Here is a 19,380-nt window from a genome sequence, read left to right as displayed (position 1 = left end):
GACTAGAATGGGGCTGCTCAGCACTGCTAACTAGCAGTTTGGTTTGCACCCCCCCCCCCCCCCCCCCCGGAGGACAGTCTTCCCAAATGGGAAGCGGCACACCTCAGCCTAAACCCCCTTCCCCCATGCTGCCAAGACCACAGAACAGTTTCTTCCACTCTGCCAGGCTGTAGTTCTCTGTGCCCAGCTCTCCTCAGGGACCCGTCTGCGTTGCAGGCCCCAGTTGGGCCTTCGCAGGGGGGTAGTTTCACTGGGTAGTTTTCCCAAGGATCCGGGACCCAGTACATCTTGAAGTGCCATCCCATGAGCTGGAGAGCGTCAGGCACCTCCCTTTCCATTGCTTAGGGCTGTAAAGACACACTCTCTCCTGGTTCGTAGTCCTGACCTTTGCAATGGAGGTTGTACCCCCTCTTTTGTCTCGGCAAGGCCTCTGCAATGTACTCCCGTGCAAACTGGTGTGCCATGTCCAGTCCATGGACATCCACTGGCTCTACACTGGATGGGGGAGGCATTAATCACACTTGCGTCGGTGGTCCTGGACGAACATGGTGTGGTTGAACGGCTCAACAATACCGTCGCACGCAGGGTGGAGGGGTTTTGTTGCTGGCCTCTGGAGTGGGTAATGGCATCAACCGCTACTCCCTCCATGGGTGCTCCAATGTTGTAGTGCTGCAAGTGGGCTACAGACTGGCAGCCGCTCCAAGGTCTGCACTGTGGCTAGTGCCTCCTCCTTCATACTGGTTGTGACCATGAACTGCCACTGGAACTGTTGTCCAGACGGGTCCTCCCACCATTACTGCAGCACTCTGGAACGGACTTGCAGTATGTCCCACTGGGCCCACAGAGCCTTCATGGTTTTGGCCATGCTGCAGCCATCTCCAGTCTTCCCAGATCATCTCCCAGTCGAGCGATGTTACTGGCACACTGGGTATGGGCTGCAAGGTACAACTGCCGGTAGTCGACACATAACCACATTTTGCCATCCTTATTAGTGACCAAGACTGGGGTGGGCACCCCTTCTCACCACATTTCTTCGACAAGGCAGATCCCCTCCTGTCAAGCCCAAGGTATACTTTAGGGGAAAGAGCTGTCGGATGGGTGCGGCAGTGTCAGTGTCAATGTGGTGCCATGCCAGCATGGTCCAGACCTCTGGCCTTCATTAGCAAAGGCAACGGAGTAGCTCCTAAACTCACTGCTGCTTGTGCTCCTCGAGACCTACACAACTGCGCTGCCAGAGACTGTAAGCTCGGGTGGTCAGCTGTTGGGATGCAGGGGTGGCGTGAGTATTTTCCAGGACTCCCAGGAGGTTTTACATTAGCTTGGGTTGACTTCTCGCCATCTGCAGGATGCTGTTTTTTAAGTTCAGGATCACTCTTAGTTGAGCCAGTATATCCAATTGTAGGATGCAATCACCCTGAACACTGGCCATCCGGATCTCATGGCAGACCAGCTGCTCCCTGACCTTGACTAGGAGCATCCCCATCCATTGCACTGGGGCCAGATCTCCTGTGACGGACTTAATCTTCATCATGGTAGGCTGTATCTCTTATTGCTCCCGGGTTCCCAGTCTGTTGATCAGGGACTTGGAGGTTAGGGTGATGATAGACCTTGTGTCGATCAAGCTGTGACAAATGACTACAGCAGCAGGCATACAGCTGGGGGTCTTCTCGCAGTCCAACAGAGATCTCCCTCGGGTATTTCCATGCTGCTCTTCTACTCTGTACTGCTCGGTAACTTTTGTGCATGGCTAGCCCATACCCCTGCCGACCAGTCCTCTCTAGTTTCCAGAGAGCTGTTTCTTCTGGGGTAAGAGAGCAACCAGATGGGGGTGATGTGCACCCTATGTGCTGGTTGTTCTAAGCAGTGGGTTCATTTGGGGTCCCTCCTCCTCCAAGATGGTCAGGTCAGTGACAGTGTACAGGGTGAACTTCTCTGCCGTGCCCCTCTAGTACGTAATAGTACTTCCTGCAACGTATCTCCACTGCCCACACCATCTCCCTTTCAGCTGCCAGTTGCACCGCCTCGCGGACTGTGGCAGAATGTCTCAGATGGATCTCTGGTCCCAAGACCTCCACAAACTGGTCCTGAGCACACTCTTCCTGCGAGGTGTAGGGCAGGTCCGAATATGCCCGATGGCTCAGCTTCTCTGTCAACAGCCAGTTCTGTTAGCGTCTGCCTTCACTGACGTGCTTATTTTTTTACGAACTAGCAATCACCTAGAATTGTATGATTGAGACATAATTAAAAAAAAAAAAAAAAAAACAATTTGAAGACAATTTAGATCTTTTATTTAACACAAAACTACAAAATTATATTGCAACAGTCTACCGGAAGCCATAATAGTAGTACAGTATTTAATGTTAGATTTCGAAATGTCACATTTTTAAATTTTTGTCAGTTTTTTGTCAAGTATATGGAATGCAATTTAATATGTTAACATAACATTATTCAGCAGGTTTCATTCGACTTCATGAAGCAAAATTAGTTAATTCTATAGGGTGATGCTAAACTTTTCACCATATCTGTGTACATATATATATGTACAGGGTGATTAGAAAGTAAGTTTACCACATCAATGATATGGTACGTTGCAAGTAGCTTCAAATGTATGTTACCCCAATGTACTGTGGAATAGTAATAGCTTTTCTTTGTATCAGCATTCACCTGGTATTATTTGAGCCTTATTTGAATCCTAGTTTTTACAATACAATACAAATGTATTTTATATAGCGCCCTTCACGTCATTGCACCTAGAGACCTGTACACAGCTAAACACAAAACAAGATAGCTCATATATACAGTATATATACACAATGCACTCCAGTTACAACAAATGATATAAAATCACATTCAAAAAGGTATGTTTTCAATTTAGGCTTAAAAGAATCCAATGTTCAACCTGCCTTATGGTAACTGGAATAGGGTTCCACCACCGAGTTACACAACAGCAAAAAGTTTTGGCTCCATTTGATTTAAGACGATTTAAGAACGAATACGAATATACAGAATTAGTAGTTCTTGGAGACAGGATGGCTCTAGTCCATGAATGACCTTACAAGTTATTACAGCAACTTTAAAATTAATTTGGTAGCTCACTAGCAATCAATATAAGGACCTAAGCACTGAAGTAATACGTTGAGAATGATGAGTGTGAGAAAGCAGTCTGGCTGCTGTGTTCTGGACAAGCTGAAGCCTTCTAAGTTTAGTGGCAAGCATATCAACAAACAAAGAACTGCAATAATCAAGGCAAGAAGTTTTAAATGCACGTATCAACATCTCTGCATCCCTCATATCTAGCACAGACTTTCTGGCTCCTTTTGAGTACTTCCTGATTCCATGAAAATCACAATTAAAGGTTATCAAATTATATGATTTCAAATAATATTGAAAGCTACTTCATAGATTTGTCACAAAGTATAATAACGCAAGTTTCCAATATCGCTATACTCAGTACTTTCTTTATTTTAAATTAAAGTTTAATGTAATGATAGTATCTATTAATAACATCGACAAAAAGAAAAACAAGAACACATTTTTACAGCACCACATGGCAGGTCACAGGACAAAAGGTAAAGTTTGGCACATGGGCCTGAGTTAGCAATTTCAAAAGAGTTTAGAAAATATCAGTAAAACTATTAGAACTTGAGAAATGGCCTCCTCTCATTAGTACATTTTCTTATGTTCTTACATCTGCATCCACTGCCATCAGCAGCATGTAAAGATCAACTGTTTTGCTCAGTTCTCTACAGTGTTGTTTTAATTTATAATACTTTAGACATGTTTAGTGGTAGCCATGGAGACAGTCTTGTGCACCCCTACTGTAACAGTCAATTCATTACAGAGTGATTCCACACACCATAAACAGACAAGAGGTAAATAAATAAATACATTAATAAATACATCTATAATTTGAAGCTACTTGCACTTGAAAACTAAATGGACATGTAAGTATACATTTTAAGAATCAAAGAGTTCTTGTTATATTTTCAATAAGACAAAAATACAAACAACGTATTTTTTTAGCTAGCAGTCGGATAATATTGCTGAGTTTGGTAGCAAACGTTTAACAATGATTAAAGAAAAAAATAAAACCTCATAGCGTTACACTGAAATAAACTTAAAAAACATGTTTTGTGAGGAATGCAGCCCCTAAATAGACTACCTTCTTAAAAAGACAAACTAAATCATTACATGGAACAACCACATCGTAATTAATCGTTACGGTTATACACACTGTTCATTTTGTAAGAAGCGTACCATCACAACTCAACATTACAACATTAGTTTTTTTTTTGTTTGTTTTTGTTTGCTTGGTGTCATCTATAGTAAATGGTAAACATAAATGCAACATTCTTTGATTCTTTGGATAATGACTTAACTGCTAGTTAATCGACTGTCAATTTCAATAAAAAATAACTGGAGATACTTTAAATACCAGTGCTTTCAAGTTCTTCATCTTCAATCGTTACAGTTGCATTAGACTTGGAAATCATAAGAAGTTTTTCCCTATTTGTGTATTGCCTCTGAATCCCTCTTTCTGTTTTGTCAGTGTTTTCCTGTGCATCTTGGACAATGCAGTCTGAAGTTTCTTTACGGTCTTCACTTCTTACTGTTACCTCAGAAGACTCAAAGGATTCTACTCCTACAGGTTTTAAGTAGCCCTTACTGTTTGAACGTTCCAAGAGGGGGCAGCTGAGGTGTCTATTCGTATCCCCTTCTATATCAGCTGTTGATGGACAGTCTCCAAGATCTGTAGTTTTTGAGTAAGTTGAGAGAGCACCAAGGGAAACACTCAAACCCATTTCTATCTTACTTGGACTTGGAGGAAGCAACTGGACCTGTGATCCTAGTGGAGATGACCGCGATGCTCCCAGCAAGCTGCCTGTGCTCTGATGAACTGGTGATACATCTTTGCAGGTGAACAGGCCTGTTTTTGAAGTCTCCTCTTTTGTTTCAATGTGGTCACTCTTGATCGGATCAGGGTTCACCATTTCTAAGTCACGTGGAACTGTTTTGCTTTTAGATGCTGGGACCTCTTTGACACCACTCTCTGCTTGTTTCGCACTGTTTTCGTCAAGAACACAGTTATTTAGTTTGATAACTGGAGGAGTAAAAGCATTAATGGAAGAAGTGACAATAGATTTAGTCTCCCACTTTTTTGGTATGGGAACCCTTTCGGGAGCCTTGGACTGGTCTCTGTAAATGCTGTAGACTGTGTCTGTAAAACTTTGCCTTTCTTTAGAAAGACTCTGTTGACTGGCTAAGGATTGACGCCTCATTGCTTCAATACTACCTCCCTGCTCTTGTGGTTTGACTGTCCCTCCAGCAGCTGAAGGCCATGAACTTGTGACTAACATGGCAGTGCTGTAAGACCTACTGGATTTCATATCCACATTCCTTGACTGCACATAATTGACAAAACCATTAAGAGGTGTGCATTCTTTGGACCTTAAACTGTGAATATCTATTACTGTTGAATAAATGTCTCTTAGATTGATAATCTTTGTCTTTTTGTCTCGGTTTTCATGAAGCACTGCATTGGCACAAATAAAGAGGAATATCCCAATGCCCATTATCAACGGTCCAAACACTTTTAGTTTGTCTGAATGTAAGTAGCTGGCAAGAAATTCAGAGAAGAAACTCAGGGAGAGGGAAAAGGAGGTCTGTATTTCAGTGCTATTACTGTGATTGTTTTTTGACAAGTCTAGATCAATTTGGTAGACAACATGGCTGCTCCTTGTCCAATTGGTCGACGCAAACAATTTGTTATCGTAGATCCTTCTGTTGTTTGGGAAACGTTTAGAGTCTATAAAGTTGTCTTTGTAGATCTGATTGTTTTCAGGCCAGTATCCCATGACAGCCATGGCAATTCCCACAAGCAGCACTAATATTCCAAATGCAGCAATCAATCCAGAGATAGAGCACAGCTTCAATTTGCCTTTTACAATCACAACATCACTCTTTCTCTTCTTTTTGGCTTTCCTTTTGCGCTGTTTGTTTTGCGTTCGGCTTTTGGATCGCAGGGAATCTTGTCGTCTAGATGAAATCCGAAGCAGACCTCCAGTTGCTATCATGATCAGTGTTTGATGGGAAACCAATCACTCATCCTGGTTGGAGGAAAAAGAAAAGTATTACTAAATTATTTAAAAAAAAATTTCATTGTCAAGCCTACAATGTGGAAATAGATATAAATATTGTACAGACATTTTAATGAAATAAAAAAAATGAGTAATACAAATAAGCAATAGTGCGTATACCCTATTGAAATCATTAAAATATGGTCTCCATTGACTAAATATTACAATTGAAAAATTGGTCATCTTTTTCAATGCCTTTACACAATGTGCACCATTTTATTTGAAACCTTTTGTAGTGATATAGGAAGGTGCCTATGTCTGAGATCTGTTCTTTATGTCAGACTTAAATTTTGTATCTTGGATACCAAGAAGTTATTCGACATTTTTGTAAATCAGTCATTTTACTATACTTCTCATTTGCTTACTAACATCTCATTTGCTTACTTAATGCCATCTATGTCTTTAATACCACTTAAGCATTTATCAATAAACCATTAATTGCCATTTCACAGTTCAAGATACAATTCTGTACTATAATCACATACATACACACATCAAGGTCACCAATTTTTTTTTGTCATATTGCTAGCTCTAATTTAGACTTTTCAGCTGTGGCAGGCGATGGAAGTTACTGATATACTTATCAGCAGCACCAGCAATAATATCACTGCATTTTTCTGTTCCTGCAATCTGTAAAATGGTTTCCAATTTACAGTGTAGGTTGAGATGCAGTTCTTGAACCTGACAACCATTTTGTAAGGGATGGGGAAAAGAAAGTGGATTATCTTCTCATATTTATCAGCATTGCTTTTCAACTAGAGCAGGGGATTTCAACTGGGGATATGCGTACACCTGGGGGAACTAAGGGTCATGAGGGTAAACAGGATGACTCAGACGTACACAAATACAAATGAAAGAAAATAATGATCTTGAATTGATTTTTAACAGCATTATACATTGTCTGTAAACCACTGTGCATAAATATTTCCTTTTTGTTTTGCAGCTCAAAGATAGGTATTGTATAGTTTCAAAATGATCATCCACCTGAACGCATGTGTGATAGCGATTAAGCGGATTGTCGCTCTGATTAGGGTGGGTGAAGCAGGCGGATGGAGAGAGCTCTGTGCTGATCATGAACTTTCAAGTTTCCAACTCGTCGTATAATTGAATAATCAGTGAATCACAATCTTTCTGCATTTTTTAGAAGGACTCATACTTTGACGGTTTTTGTTTTATTTATTAGACGCGGCTGCATTTTAATAACATTAATAGCGCTGGTTGAATTTGTTTTCTGTGTTTGGTAGATTACATCCAGATTATCCTGAGTATCGTTTCTCGAGTCAAAAATTTATAAATTTCTTACTTGCAAAGCGACAGAAAGATATACCAAGTCCCTTTGAATCACTCATATTATACTATATTATATATTATATACTATATTTTTAGATTTGGCTTTAATAAAAAAAAAAAGTTTAGCATTGTTACTAATTATAGTTTTATCTTGAGGTTAATGTTTTTGATATTTTAAACATTTAAAATGGCACACATAATTATGTTGAGGGGGGAAGTAAATGTTCATGTGACAAACATTTCCTGTGCAGAGTAGACTATTAAATTTTACCGAATAGAAAGCAAATATGTGTGTTTCTGAAGAGATTCCCAAATACTGTCTTTTGATTCTGTGCATCCAAAGGCCTGTAATTAAAAGTTTTAAGAATTAAGCCTATGTTTGGCATTTTTGCCCAATCTATTGTAACAAATTATATATTAAATAAACAGGAAACAATTAATTTGTTAATCAGATTATTAGAGTTTTACTGCAACTGTGGAACAAAAATTGTAAAGGGCTACTTGAGCTGAAACTCCCAGACAGAAGGGGTACAGTAAGATTAAAAAAAAAAAAGGTTGAAAACCATTGAACTAGAACTTGAAAATGTCTGCTGTAATGTTTTTTCAGGCAAGACCCATATGCATAATACAGTTGTACAGGAACTTATATTATTACACCCCAGTAACTCTTTGGTGTCTTAAAATCTAATTCAAATTAGGGATCTTAATTGTTTAAATGTTAGCAAAGTGTTGAATGTTTTTCATTTTGTTTAATCGTTTTTAACTTTGTAACATATTACGGGCAAGGTGTCTGTAAATAACGGCTACTCAAGAGGGTTTTTTTTCGTTGTCTACTTTCTTGTTTTGTCATATGGCATCACTGTCACTGGGTATTCGCCTCCCAATGTCCAGCATGCGGAGACCAAAAAGTAAATTGTAGGCTGTGCTCTTACAGTGGCAGTATGTGAATAATGTTAAATAATATGAAAATAAAGTATCCTGTATATAAAATGCCTGCTTCCACTACTGGTGCTGGATCTAGCGTTGAGGAGGTGGGGCCCAGACAAACAACAATGCAAGAGTATAGTGCTAGGAAATGCAATAAATCTCGGGCTGAAAACATAACACAGTTGATTATTGAGAGAGGCTCAACTGTCACACAACCAATTTCAATTGTGGAGGATATTAGATTCAACAAATTAATGTCTTTTGTTGAGCAAGATTAGAGAATGCCATGTTAATGGTTTTTTGCTTGTTTTCTAAATTGCACCCTACCGAGGGAGATGCCTGTTCAGTTTGCAAATGCTAGTAATTCTGGGACCAACACTCGAGATGTTTAATACGTTTAAAAAATAATAATAAGATTGCTTGCATTTTATGGTTTTCTTTTTCCTACTGCTGCCAGTCAGACAATTACAAACTATCACTATTAGTAAATTACTTTTTTTTGTTTTTTTTTGTTTAACAGAATATTGATCCTGCAAATGTCATGAATGTCTTTGAATGAACTTTTCTTGGAATAAAGCCAGTTTGGTGGGAACATAACTAGTTATTGTCTCTTTTATATACAGTACTATTTTATATTAGCAATTTGGATTTTAGCACTGTTAGAATAATTAAACTGCATAATATTTTGGTAATAATGCAATTAATGTTCGCCCTCTAATCAAAACATACCATTATCTTACCCCTGATGCTATTATTTTTTTATACATTTATGTATATATTGGGTTTATGATTTTCAGTGTTTTAACATGACTTTTAGACTCTCCTTTAAAAATTCAACTGATACCTGTTAAACCATTCATGTCTCAATCGCAACCAAGAAACACGCTGATAGTAAAATTGATTTAATTAACTTTTTTTCAGTGAAACAACTTTGGCTTTAAAATCCACCAAGCCTTCATTTTTCATTTACAAGCAGAAAGTACAAACAAGACCACAAAATGTTAACAAGCGACTAATCTTTACTAAAGCTATAATGAAAAATAAAGTATTGCAGTGTTGCGCGGAAATGAAGCAAGCTCACACAGGTTTTGAAGGTTCTAGAATGCAGCGGCTTATTAAGCCGTGACTCTCAATTTGACAGGTAAACTGTGCTGCTTTACCAACCAGTGGTACAACTACAGCTGAGCAGCTTAGTGCTACTCAGACTGTGACAAAATAATGAAAGAAAAGAAAATCCAAAGCACACTGTTTTGGCTGTATGCTACAGTGCAGCCTCTGGTTTTCCTTGGTTGTTTCTCTCTGTTCTTCTTACTCCAGCAGCAGCCTGTTCGTCTCAGCAGCCCGCTACTTATCCCCGCATCCAAACCACACCCCCCCCCCCGTGCACCAGCCACAAATCCCAAGCATGCACAGTTTCCCGCTCTTGATCCCTTGATTGTTGCAATATCTTGTCCCCTTATTTGTGACAATGTTGCAATCAGGTCCTGCTTACGCGGCTGAGGCCTCCGATTGGTGGAGATTGTCCCATCTCTGACATCCCTTGACCATTGACCCTGGGTCACAAATCCCCACTGTGAAGTGCCTCTCTCATGCCCTGGTGTTGTAGTTTGTCTTCTGCCGGCAGCCTGCAGCCTGTAACTGGTTCCTGGTGAAACAGTGGGTCAACTCCAGGCAGTCTTGCAGCAGTCTGGCATACTCCGGTCCGGGTGGTTCAGCTGAGAGGTCTGGCGGCCAGCTGAACACCATCACAGCAGGGAAGCGAAGCTCCCAGCCCAACATCAAGAGCACGGAGGTGTAAAAGGTGGAGTACTGTACTGCAGAGCAGCATGCCAGGAGGATGAGGGGCAGTTGGGCGTCACAGTTGCATTGGAGAGTGGCAGTGGGGATAGGCCAGTTGGATTGCGAGCGTGTGGTTAAACCGCTCGACCAAGCCATCGCTCTGTGGATGAAGAGGGGTCGTCCATGTCTCGCAGATGCCCAGCCATCAGCAAATCTCTGCGAACACCCTTGATTCAAAGGTTTTCCCTTGGTTGCTGTGGAGCTCATGGGAGACCTTAAATCAGCCTAAGAACCCCCCCAGCAGTGCTTCAGCCATTGTCTCAGTTCGGGCAGCACATAGGCTTCAGGCCACTTTGTAAAGTAGTCGAGGGCTATCCTTGTCTGAGTGGGGGAACGGGCCCAAGATGTCAACCCTAACTCTCTTCAAGGGTCCGTCAAGGGAAAACTGGATGGGGATGTGTGACCAATCCGTGGGTGCTGTGCGGGCAGTGCAGCTGTCACAGTGGTGGCAGTAGTCCTCCATGTCTTACCTACACCATCCCCAGTAGAACCCTTGTCGTTTTAGTAACTCCAAAGTGCCCGGTGCCATACTGGGGCTTCAGCATGTCCTCCGGCATTGCCTGGGGTACCATCACCTGTAACCTCACCTCTCCTGTACCTGGCTCCTTCCATTGGCGCATTTTCCCTCATCTTCGACCCGGTGGTCCAGCAAGGTGACCTCCCTCCTCATGAAGCGTCACTTGTGCAGGTGCAGCTTGAGTCCAGCCGTGGTCACTCGCCGAAACACTCCCCGCAGAGCATCGAGGGAGGCCTGGAAAAATGCTCTGTGTACCAGCAGGTCGTCCATGTAGAGAAGGCATTCTTGGGAGGGGACGCCGACCAGAACCTTCTCCGTGATCTGTGTGATACCATTTGAACACAACTGCCAGTCCCCTGCCCATCAAAACGGTGGCCTTGGGTCTTGTTGCTGGTGCAAGGGCTACATGCCAGTAGATACTCTTGGGGACCAGCAACGAGAACCACGTAGACCCTGCTACCAGGTCCAGGGATTCATTGATGTGGGAGAGGGGGTAGAAGTCCTTTTTGGCGACCTAGTTTAGTTGTCTGTAGTCGACGCAGAAACACCATTCTCTGTCCTTCTTGGGAAATATCACAACTGGTGACATCCAGGGGCTGTCTGACAGCTTAGTCAGTACCTTCTTGGCAACCTCAGTTGTGATTGGGATACGTTAATGGCTTAACAGGTATCAATTGCATTTTTAAAGGAGAGTAGAAAAGTCAGGGTAAAACACTAAAAATCAGAAGCCTTATTTATCGACATAATTTACAATTCATAATTTATAAACATAATTTATAAAGAAGCCATTTGTTTAAAAATAAGTAATAGCACTTTCTCATAATGTTTCTCGTTATATTTTTTTAAACATTTAGCAATAAAATGGGGATGGAGAGTTTTTTGCCAGATAGCATCACTCTAGACTACTTTCCTCGTTAAATATCTAAGTATCCCTGAATAGATAATCGTTTAAAAATATGCTAAGGATTTTAATGAGCACTCCATCTCACAAGTTTCGTGGTATGCTAAATATGATTCATTTACTACTACTATGCTGAATGACTGTTTGGAGCATTTGTTCTCTATTATCCAAAAAGAGATTTTCCTGAGTGGTGTCACGAGACTGGTATAATAATATGCAATGTAGTGTTGTCCTTTGCCACACCTATTTTTGAGTTTAAAATGGAGAAAACCATTGTCAATGTCATAACCAGTCATTGGTAGTAAATGGATTATATTTGGCGTAACGCTAAACTTGTGACTAAAAACGTCAGCATATTTTTAAATAGGAAACAATTATCTATTCAGGGATACCAATATAGTGAGCACGTTAGGTTTATCTGGCAATAAACTCCCCATCTCCAATTGTACTGCTTTCTAGAAAAAGGAGAACATTTTGGGGTACCATTAGACTTGTGAGATGAATTGCTCATTGAAATCTTGTGAATATTTTTTAAAGAGGGCAGGATTATCTATTTGGAGACACCAACGTATTACATTTAGTGACTGAGTGGGAAGAAATGGGTAATACAATCCTCATCCCTAGATTTGCTGTATCAATTTTTACATTTCTGTTTATACTAGCCTGCATAGTGTTCTGCAAATATCTTCTAAGTTTCACATGGGTTGGTCCATACTACTAAATTATAATGTTAACTGTGCACATGTCTTCTTCAACGGCTAGTTTCACAGACCCTGCTCTTGGACTGCATAATGTTCTTTTTGGTAAGGCAGTCCAAGATTGGTGCTAATCTGGGTCAGTGAAACCAGGCGTAATTGATCTGAGTTTCAGTGTAAAGAGCAATAGTGATCCATACATTTCTCTGTCTGCCTTAGGGCAGCCAATTGAGGTTTCAGCACATGCTATGGCTTTTGTGGTAGGGTTGCATTCACTAATTGTTGGTGACATGTTTACCTTCTTTGAGATAAAGCATGCAGGAAAAATAACAAAAAAAGTCAGATGCCCTTGAAAAAGTAGAATATTATTTCCTGAATAGGGTTGTGTTTTCCAAAGCAATCTGTGCTTCAGTCATAATATACTAATTTACTGAAATAAATAGCAATTTAAATTCTGTAGTCTAGTTTTCTTTCTTTCTTTCAAATATGCACTACTTTCAGTTCCCCTTTATACTATACAAAAACAAAGAGGTAGGGTGTTTATTTCCAGTATGCTGTTAACAGTGGGAGAGTTTGGTACAATGATTCATATTGTATTTGAAGGTCTAATTGGACCACATTGTTTTATTAATAAAATGCAGTCATAAATATTGACGTGTTCCCATTGTATCCAAATGTTAGGAAAAACAACAAAAATGCTGTATGTATCTACAGAGAGGGATTAGTTCAGTGGAAATCTGCCTCTTGGATGATTAATTACTGAATTATAGATGGCTACTGTATGCTATCCTCATACTGTATAGCTGAAGCAGTGAACACTCTAGCCTAGTTTTACCTGAAATGTAATATATTTTACAAATAAAAACTATTTGCATGATTATTAAAGTCATGAACCACAGTCATACAGTCATAAAACAACAGCAGATTTTTTTTTTTTATGTGAACTAATGTAGTTCTTAAAAATATGCATTCTCTTGGGCATTTTGCAGACAAAATATTATTTTGTGTGTATAAGCCAAAATGAACCTGTTTCTTTTGTCCATTTAGACAGATTGTACTCCTTATAATGTATTAACTGAAGCATCTCACCCAGAAATGCAGGTATTTATTGACGTATATAGAAGTATAACAGGCTCTTTACTGTTGTTGTGGACCAAGACTAAGGAAATAACCTTATAGGCCTTATTCTAGGGCTCTATATTTTGTATTAATTCTATTATGCATATTGTGCAAAAAACAAGGAATTAAAAAATGTGGCTGAAAATATAGTCAAGCTACTAAACATGTCACTCAACAACAAAACATACTTTTATTACAGAATTTGTAGCAACCAACAGTGTATTTTGGTTACTGTCTCTTTAAATAATTAAAACACAATAAGTATAAGATATATGTATTTTGTGCTGTTTACATAATAATTGTGTATAGTTGTAGTCTACAGTGTTTGATGTACATTGGTAAACTATGATGCCTATTTTATATATTCGTTTATATGTTGTGTTACTGTTTTTTTAACATGAATCTTCAAAGTACAAATAACAATGGCCCCACCTTATCAAATGCAGATTCTACAATGCTTGAATAATGTGTGTGTGTGTGTGTGTGTGTGTGTGTGTGTTTTTACAAAGTTAAATAACACCCCTTAAGTTTTGTTTAAATACCAAGAAATGATTGATCTTGTCTTAGCTGAGACGAGGCACAGAATTTAGATTGAATCTGCCCCCTGGACTGCGGTTCAGTGTTTTAACTGATATGTTTAGTGTAACTGCTACAGTTTTAGCAGCAAATAATCTTTGAAGCAATGGTTCTGTGTAGTGTAACACAAACATACTTAATCAGTTATTTAATTTTTAATTAGTGAATGCATTTGTTCCTTGATGATGTCTTCCTTAAAAAAATATGGAAGTATTTGTCCCAAAACTACTTTAACTGAGCCACTGACTGAGCAAGTCACTTAACCTGCTTGTGCTCCATGCTGCAGATGAGATGTTAAATTAATGTCCTATTGTTAGTGACTCTGCATATAATGCAGTTCACAGCCTACCTCTGTAAAGTGCTGTGTGATAGTGGTCCACTATGAAAGGTGCTATATAAAAAATAAAGCTATATAAATAGTGCAAAAAAAAAAAAAAAAAAAAAAAAAAAGAAAAATCCTTTTAAAATGAACCCCCGATATACTTTAACAATGGAGACAAACCTGATTCAAACTCCAAAAAAATGTGCAATCATCACATGTTGAAAACGTGATTGTGAATGAAGTAAATAGCAATCATGCATTTTCAGTGCAGGTTGATTTTGCGTTTATTAGGAACAGTTAGTCATACATTATCTGTAGTGGAATGGCTGCAGCTCCCTCCCTGTGCTCGACGGAAGGGGTAAGAACCCCTGGCAGTTACATCCACACAGCACCTCTCCTGAGAAATAATATCAGAATTCAAACCCACACACAATAAAACCCACACACACACACACACACACCCTTGCAAGGGATTAATTAAGCATTTGATCTTGTCTTAAATTAACTGAATTTTAATTATAATTTTAGTACAGTGGAAATAATCATTATGATTCAAAAACTCGTTTTCAGAAATCCATTGACATGGTACGCAACAAATCATTCATTTATAACATCAATTCCATTTCGGATATTTGCTTCCACATTTCGGGCAGTAGATATCAATTTCCCCAGGAACAAGTACCCCTTCATATACATATTGATGCTCCAGGGCGGAACTCTTAAAATCCCTCCTGATTTTTGGCTTTTATGTCACTAATACAAACAAGAATGAATATTTATCAGTGTTGTTGTACACTGAGAATTCCAGAGATTCTTAGGATGCATACAGGCACGGCACTGCAAGGTTTATTTTTTGTAATTATTCAGATCTAGCATGGTGTAAACCATGTCTTTATAAAAACATTTTAGATATAACAAATTAAAATATATGAATCTCCAATGAGTTTATTGGGGTAAAAAATAAAGTCTAAATACACTTGTAAAATAAAGAAAGAAAGAAAGAAAGAAAGAAAGAAAGAAAGAAAGAAAGAAAGAAAGAAAGAAAGTCTTTACATACCAGAATTTGTTACTCAAGATTAGTCATTAGATTTCAGTACAAGTACAGTCCCCAAAAAATTAACATTTAAAAATATGAATATAGTATCATGTCATGTACATTTACCAAATCCAGACAGTTACTCATCTGATATCAGAATGTACAGTAATGCATTCATATTTGATCCATGTACCCAATCCTGATGGGTTTTTAACCCTAACCTACCTTTTAAATGTAATCCTCAACATAGCCCGAAACCTTAACGAGCCAGTATCACATTTTAACCTCCAAAACACTTTCTTTCTTTCTTTTTTTTTTTTTTTTACTTGTTTTTTTTTTTACTTGTTTGAATGTAAGTGAAGTGAAAGTGAAGTCAGCACAGGTTTTTCTCACTAGACGGTGCGTCTAGGGTATTTTTTTTTTTTTTTGTAGATAAGATAAATTGATATTGATTGACAAGCTTTGGAATTCACACAAGCTGAAAGAGTATGCAACATTTGGGACAGAATATCCCAAGTAAAAACTGCTGAAGCAGATTTGGGAAAATGTTTCATTTTTTATGATCTGAAATAAGGTCTACCTCTTAATTTGGGCTTTTCTCAACTGTTGACTATACCTATAGTCCCAGCGATAAAAATCGATCTGTGTCTTTGCTGCTGTAACACGTTGTGTCCTGTCGTATCTGTACTATTGATGAAGAAATAAAAGTAACTAACTGAAGGTTAAAAGCTGCCTGTAACAGCACCAAACACTCCCCCCACTCCATTGACTTGTTCATGGGTTATTTTGTGCCAAGAAAAGACTTAGTTTTTGGACACAAAACGAAATGTCTCATCATTGTAGGGTATCAGTGATTCAGCCTGGGCAGGTGCACTGCAGGAATGTACAGAGAGAAATGAGCCTCAGACAGGTTCCACTTATGCATTAGTCCGAAGGAATTGCTCTCTTGAGATCACCCATGTTTATGACACCCTCTGCTTATTGTCACCACATTGATAGGTCAATGGTGACAAGCTCTTTAAAATATCACATTTTGGCCACACTCACAAATCTCCTATAAATCATTTTGATCAGTCTTACAATTCACATCTGGCTTAACAGCATTTCCACATAATTGCAGACAGTTATAAGATGTACACGTACGTTGCTGTACAGTGTTGAAATATTCAGAATATAATGTTTGATAGCATAAAATCGTATACAGAACACCACAAATTGTATGTTTCCAGCGTTCTTAAGTTTTTAAGTATTACAATGTATTGCACATTTACTGTCAAATAAACTGCAGACTCAGACTCTACAAGGTCAGACCCAAATGAGATAAATACACTAAACACAATCCTATCTGTCTGATTCTATGTGGGAAATAGTTTTAAACATTGCACTAATACAAGTGAAAGCCTATTGTTCTTCATGTGCGTGTGTGTGTGTGCGCGCGTGCCTGCGTGTACGATTTTGCAAGCAAATAATAAAGAACAAGTATTAATGTATTTGTGAACACTGAAATATTTCAACTTGACTATTTAAGAAATATTAAGGTCTATCAACACTGTAATGAGTAGTTGTTTATATCCAATAACATAACATAATAATATGCAGTACTTAAATATTACTCAGAAAGAAGGGCAATGTTCCAGGTTTTGAACACCATACTGATTATATGATCTCTTGGTCTGCCTATATTTATTTGTGCATCTGCATCCCCTTTTGTTAAATAATTTATGATGCTAATTATTGTATTATGTAAAACATATATTACTTAGTCTTGTCATCACAACGGTAGCCTAACATATAGCTTGTTCTTGAATAATACTGGACTTTAGACACATCAACACTAGCCCACATTTGCTGCTATAAGATGCACGTTGTTTTTTTTTTTTTTTTTAAAGGGAAACAATATATATATATATATATATATATATATATATATATATATATATATATATATATATATATAGTTTAGTTTAAACTTGAAACCTACTGGTTTTCTGAAGGACGAATGCTCTTACTGTTGTCAATCGCAATTATCATTCAAAATGGCAGCATTAGTAAAACAATACAGCCCTTTAAACTTACCAAGGAAGACTCGGGGAAACTCCACGTTGAGAGAAAACAAGGTATTCCAATAGCATTCGTTATCGGGAGAAAGTTTCTTTCTTCCAACGTGGGCATCTCAAGCTAACGAAAACTCTTTGGTCTGCTTTCCCCCCCTCTGTAATTCCAATGACAAAGGGTTTAGGCTTGGGCTAATAACAAAACTGGTATCCAATATCTGGGCAAGAACCAGCGCTACAAGTAGTTTTCCTTTAAAGACTTGCATTTCCCAAATGTTTGGTTCTTCTGTACAGAAGATGCCTTGCCTTTTTTTTTTTTTTTGGCGTGCTCACGTTGTTTCTCCCGAAGCTGCTGTCAAAAGGTCTGTGTGTTGAGTTTGTAATGGTTTGAATGGTGCTGGAAAGCAAAGGTGATGGTGATAACTGACATTACCCTGAATCGATGCTGTTGCTATGATACCACAGCCGTGAAAAGCTGAAATTGCTGCAGGGTGTGAATAATTGCCTTCTTAACTCTCCTTTTTAGTAACGAACCCCCTTCTCTCCATATCTGGATGTGCATTGCTTCCCTGTGTGAAAAAGCAGTGCTGTGTGAGACCGAGGGAGCAGGTGCGAGAATAAATAATAATAATAATAAAAAAAAAACCTACAATATGCAGTGCAAGCTATATCCGAGTGAAGGTTGTAAAAATAATAACAGTAAGTATAATTTTCGAATATGTATCCCTGCATCATCTGAAGTCATTCTACTCCTGCATTTACCCACATTCGTATTGGAAGTAAGATTGCAGAAATCAATGACCTTACCTTTTTTGCAAACGTAGTGAAACTAAACAATAAACTTACAATATACAGAACTTGGATTTCGTTTGTTAGATCTGACATACAACGAAAGAAAATAAGTGGTGCATATTTGCATGTTATGATTATACAGTATGTACAAAACCCAAATGAACCAAGTGTGAAGCATATAGATTTATTAATAAATTAAAAAAAAAAAAAAAAAAAAAGTGTTTCTTACCCGAAATTGCTTCATGATCATTTTTCTTCCAAAACGCAATCAATGCTACAATTATATCCACAAGATCTGATGCAGGGTCTGAAAATAAACACGCCAGCTGCGTGGGATTTGACAGTATTCCACTGGGGGTGGGGAGTTTTACGCTGCCCTTTGAAGAGCGATTTTGTCTGTTTCGTCTTTTATTATGTAAAACATGCCATCGTTTAAAAGCTGTTGCTAAATCACATTGCGCAGGATAGGTACCTTTCAATATAATTGTGATACATCTTAAAAGCAAAATGTTTTAATCATGTTTTGGAACATGCATCTGTCAACATCTGGTACATAAGGATATTCTTATGTTGTATTCCTTCCCCAAGAGTTCGTTTATCATTGTTTACTATTATTCATACTTGGATTATCATTATACAACAATAACAAGTATTAATGTATTTGTGAACACTGCAATATTTCAACTTGACTGTATTTAATAAATATTAAGGTCTATCAGCATAGCAGTAAGTATAGTTGCACCTCTTACATGCTGCATATTACATTCATTGGTAGAAAATTGCAAAAAAAAATAGGAACACAACATGAAAACTGCATACATAAAAAAATAAAAAAATAAAGAAATAGTGTTTTAAACTTATTGTAACATTGCTGGGATGGAGCCAGACAATGGATGTATTTTAAAGGCTTGAGTCTGTATTTATTTAAACAACAAAATAAATATATACAATGGAAGGGTACTGGGAGCAAACAAAAAATAAAGTTGTGATTTGATATTTATTCATTTTTGTTCTTTCCTTTTCCTAGTTACTCTTACTCTCTATCCTGTCACTTCTACCGTTCACGCCAAGAACCGGGGTCGAGGGCAATGTGCCCACTATTTATGCCCTCAATCGATCCCTTCCTCCCTACACTCTAACCCCTGTCCCGTCCTAACATGCACTCAAGTCAGTCA

The 19,380-nt window shown here is 38.5% G+C and overlaps 1 protein-coding gene across 2 annotated transcripts; it reads right to left on the bottom strand.

Moving 5' to 3' along the window:
• Nucleotides 1-2,546: 2,546 nt before the first annotated feature.
• On the bottom strand, nt 2,547-18,517 carry LOC121314483 (transmembrane protein 200A-like). Of its 2 annotated transcripts, XM_041247812.1 has the most exons (3): nt 18,435-18,505; nt 17,436-17,982; nt 2,547-6,107 (listed from the first exon to the last, which is right to left on the bottom strand). In XM_041247812.1, the coding sequence occupies exon 3, from the start codon at nt 6,072-6,074 to the stop codon at nt 4,428-4,430; it is 1,647 nt and encodes a 548-aa protein (XP_041103746.1). In that variant the 5' UTR covers nt 6,075-6,107; nt 17,436-17,982; nt 18,435-18,505; the 3' UTR covers nt 2,547-4,427. The 2 variants fall into 2 exon arrangements, with proteins under 2 accessions (XP_041103746.1, XP_041103747.1); XM_041247813.1 differs by lacking the exon at nt 17,436-17,982 and having other exon boundaries at nt 18,435-18,517.
• Nucleotides 18,518-19,380: the final 863 nt, after the last annotated feature.

Source organism: Polyodon spathula, chromosome 4 (assembly GCF_017654505.1).
Source record: "Polyodon spathula isolate WHYD16114869_AA chromosome 4, ASM1765450v1, whole genome shotgun sequence".
NCBI lineage: Eukaryota > Metazoa > Chordata > Actinopteri > Acipenseriformes > Polyodontidae > Polyodon > Polyodon spathula.
Note: the sequence above shows the minus strand (reverse complement) of the source record. Positions and strands in the feature narration are given on the sequence as shown.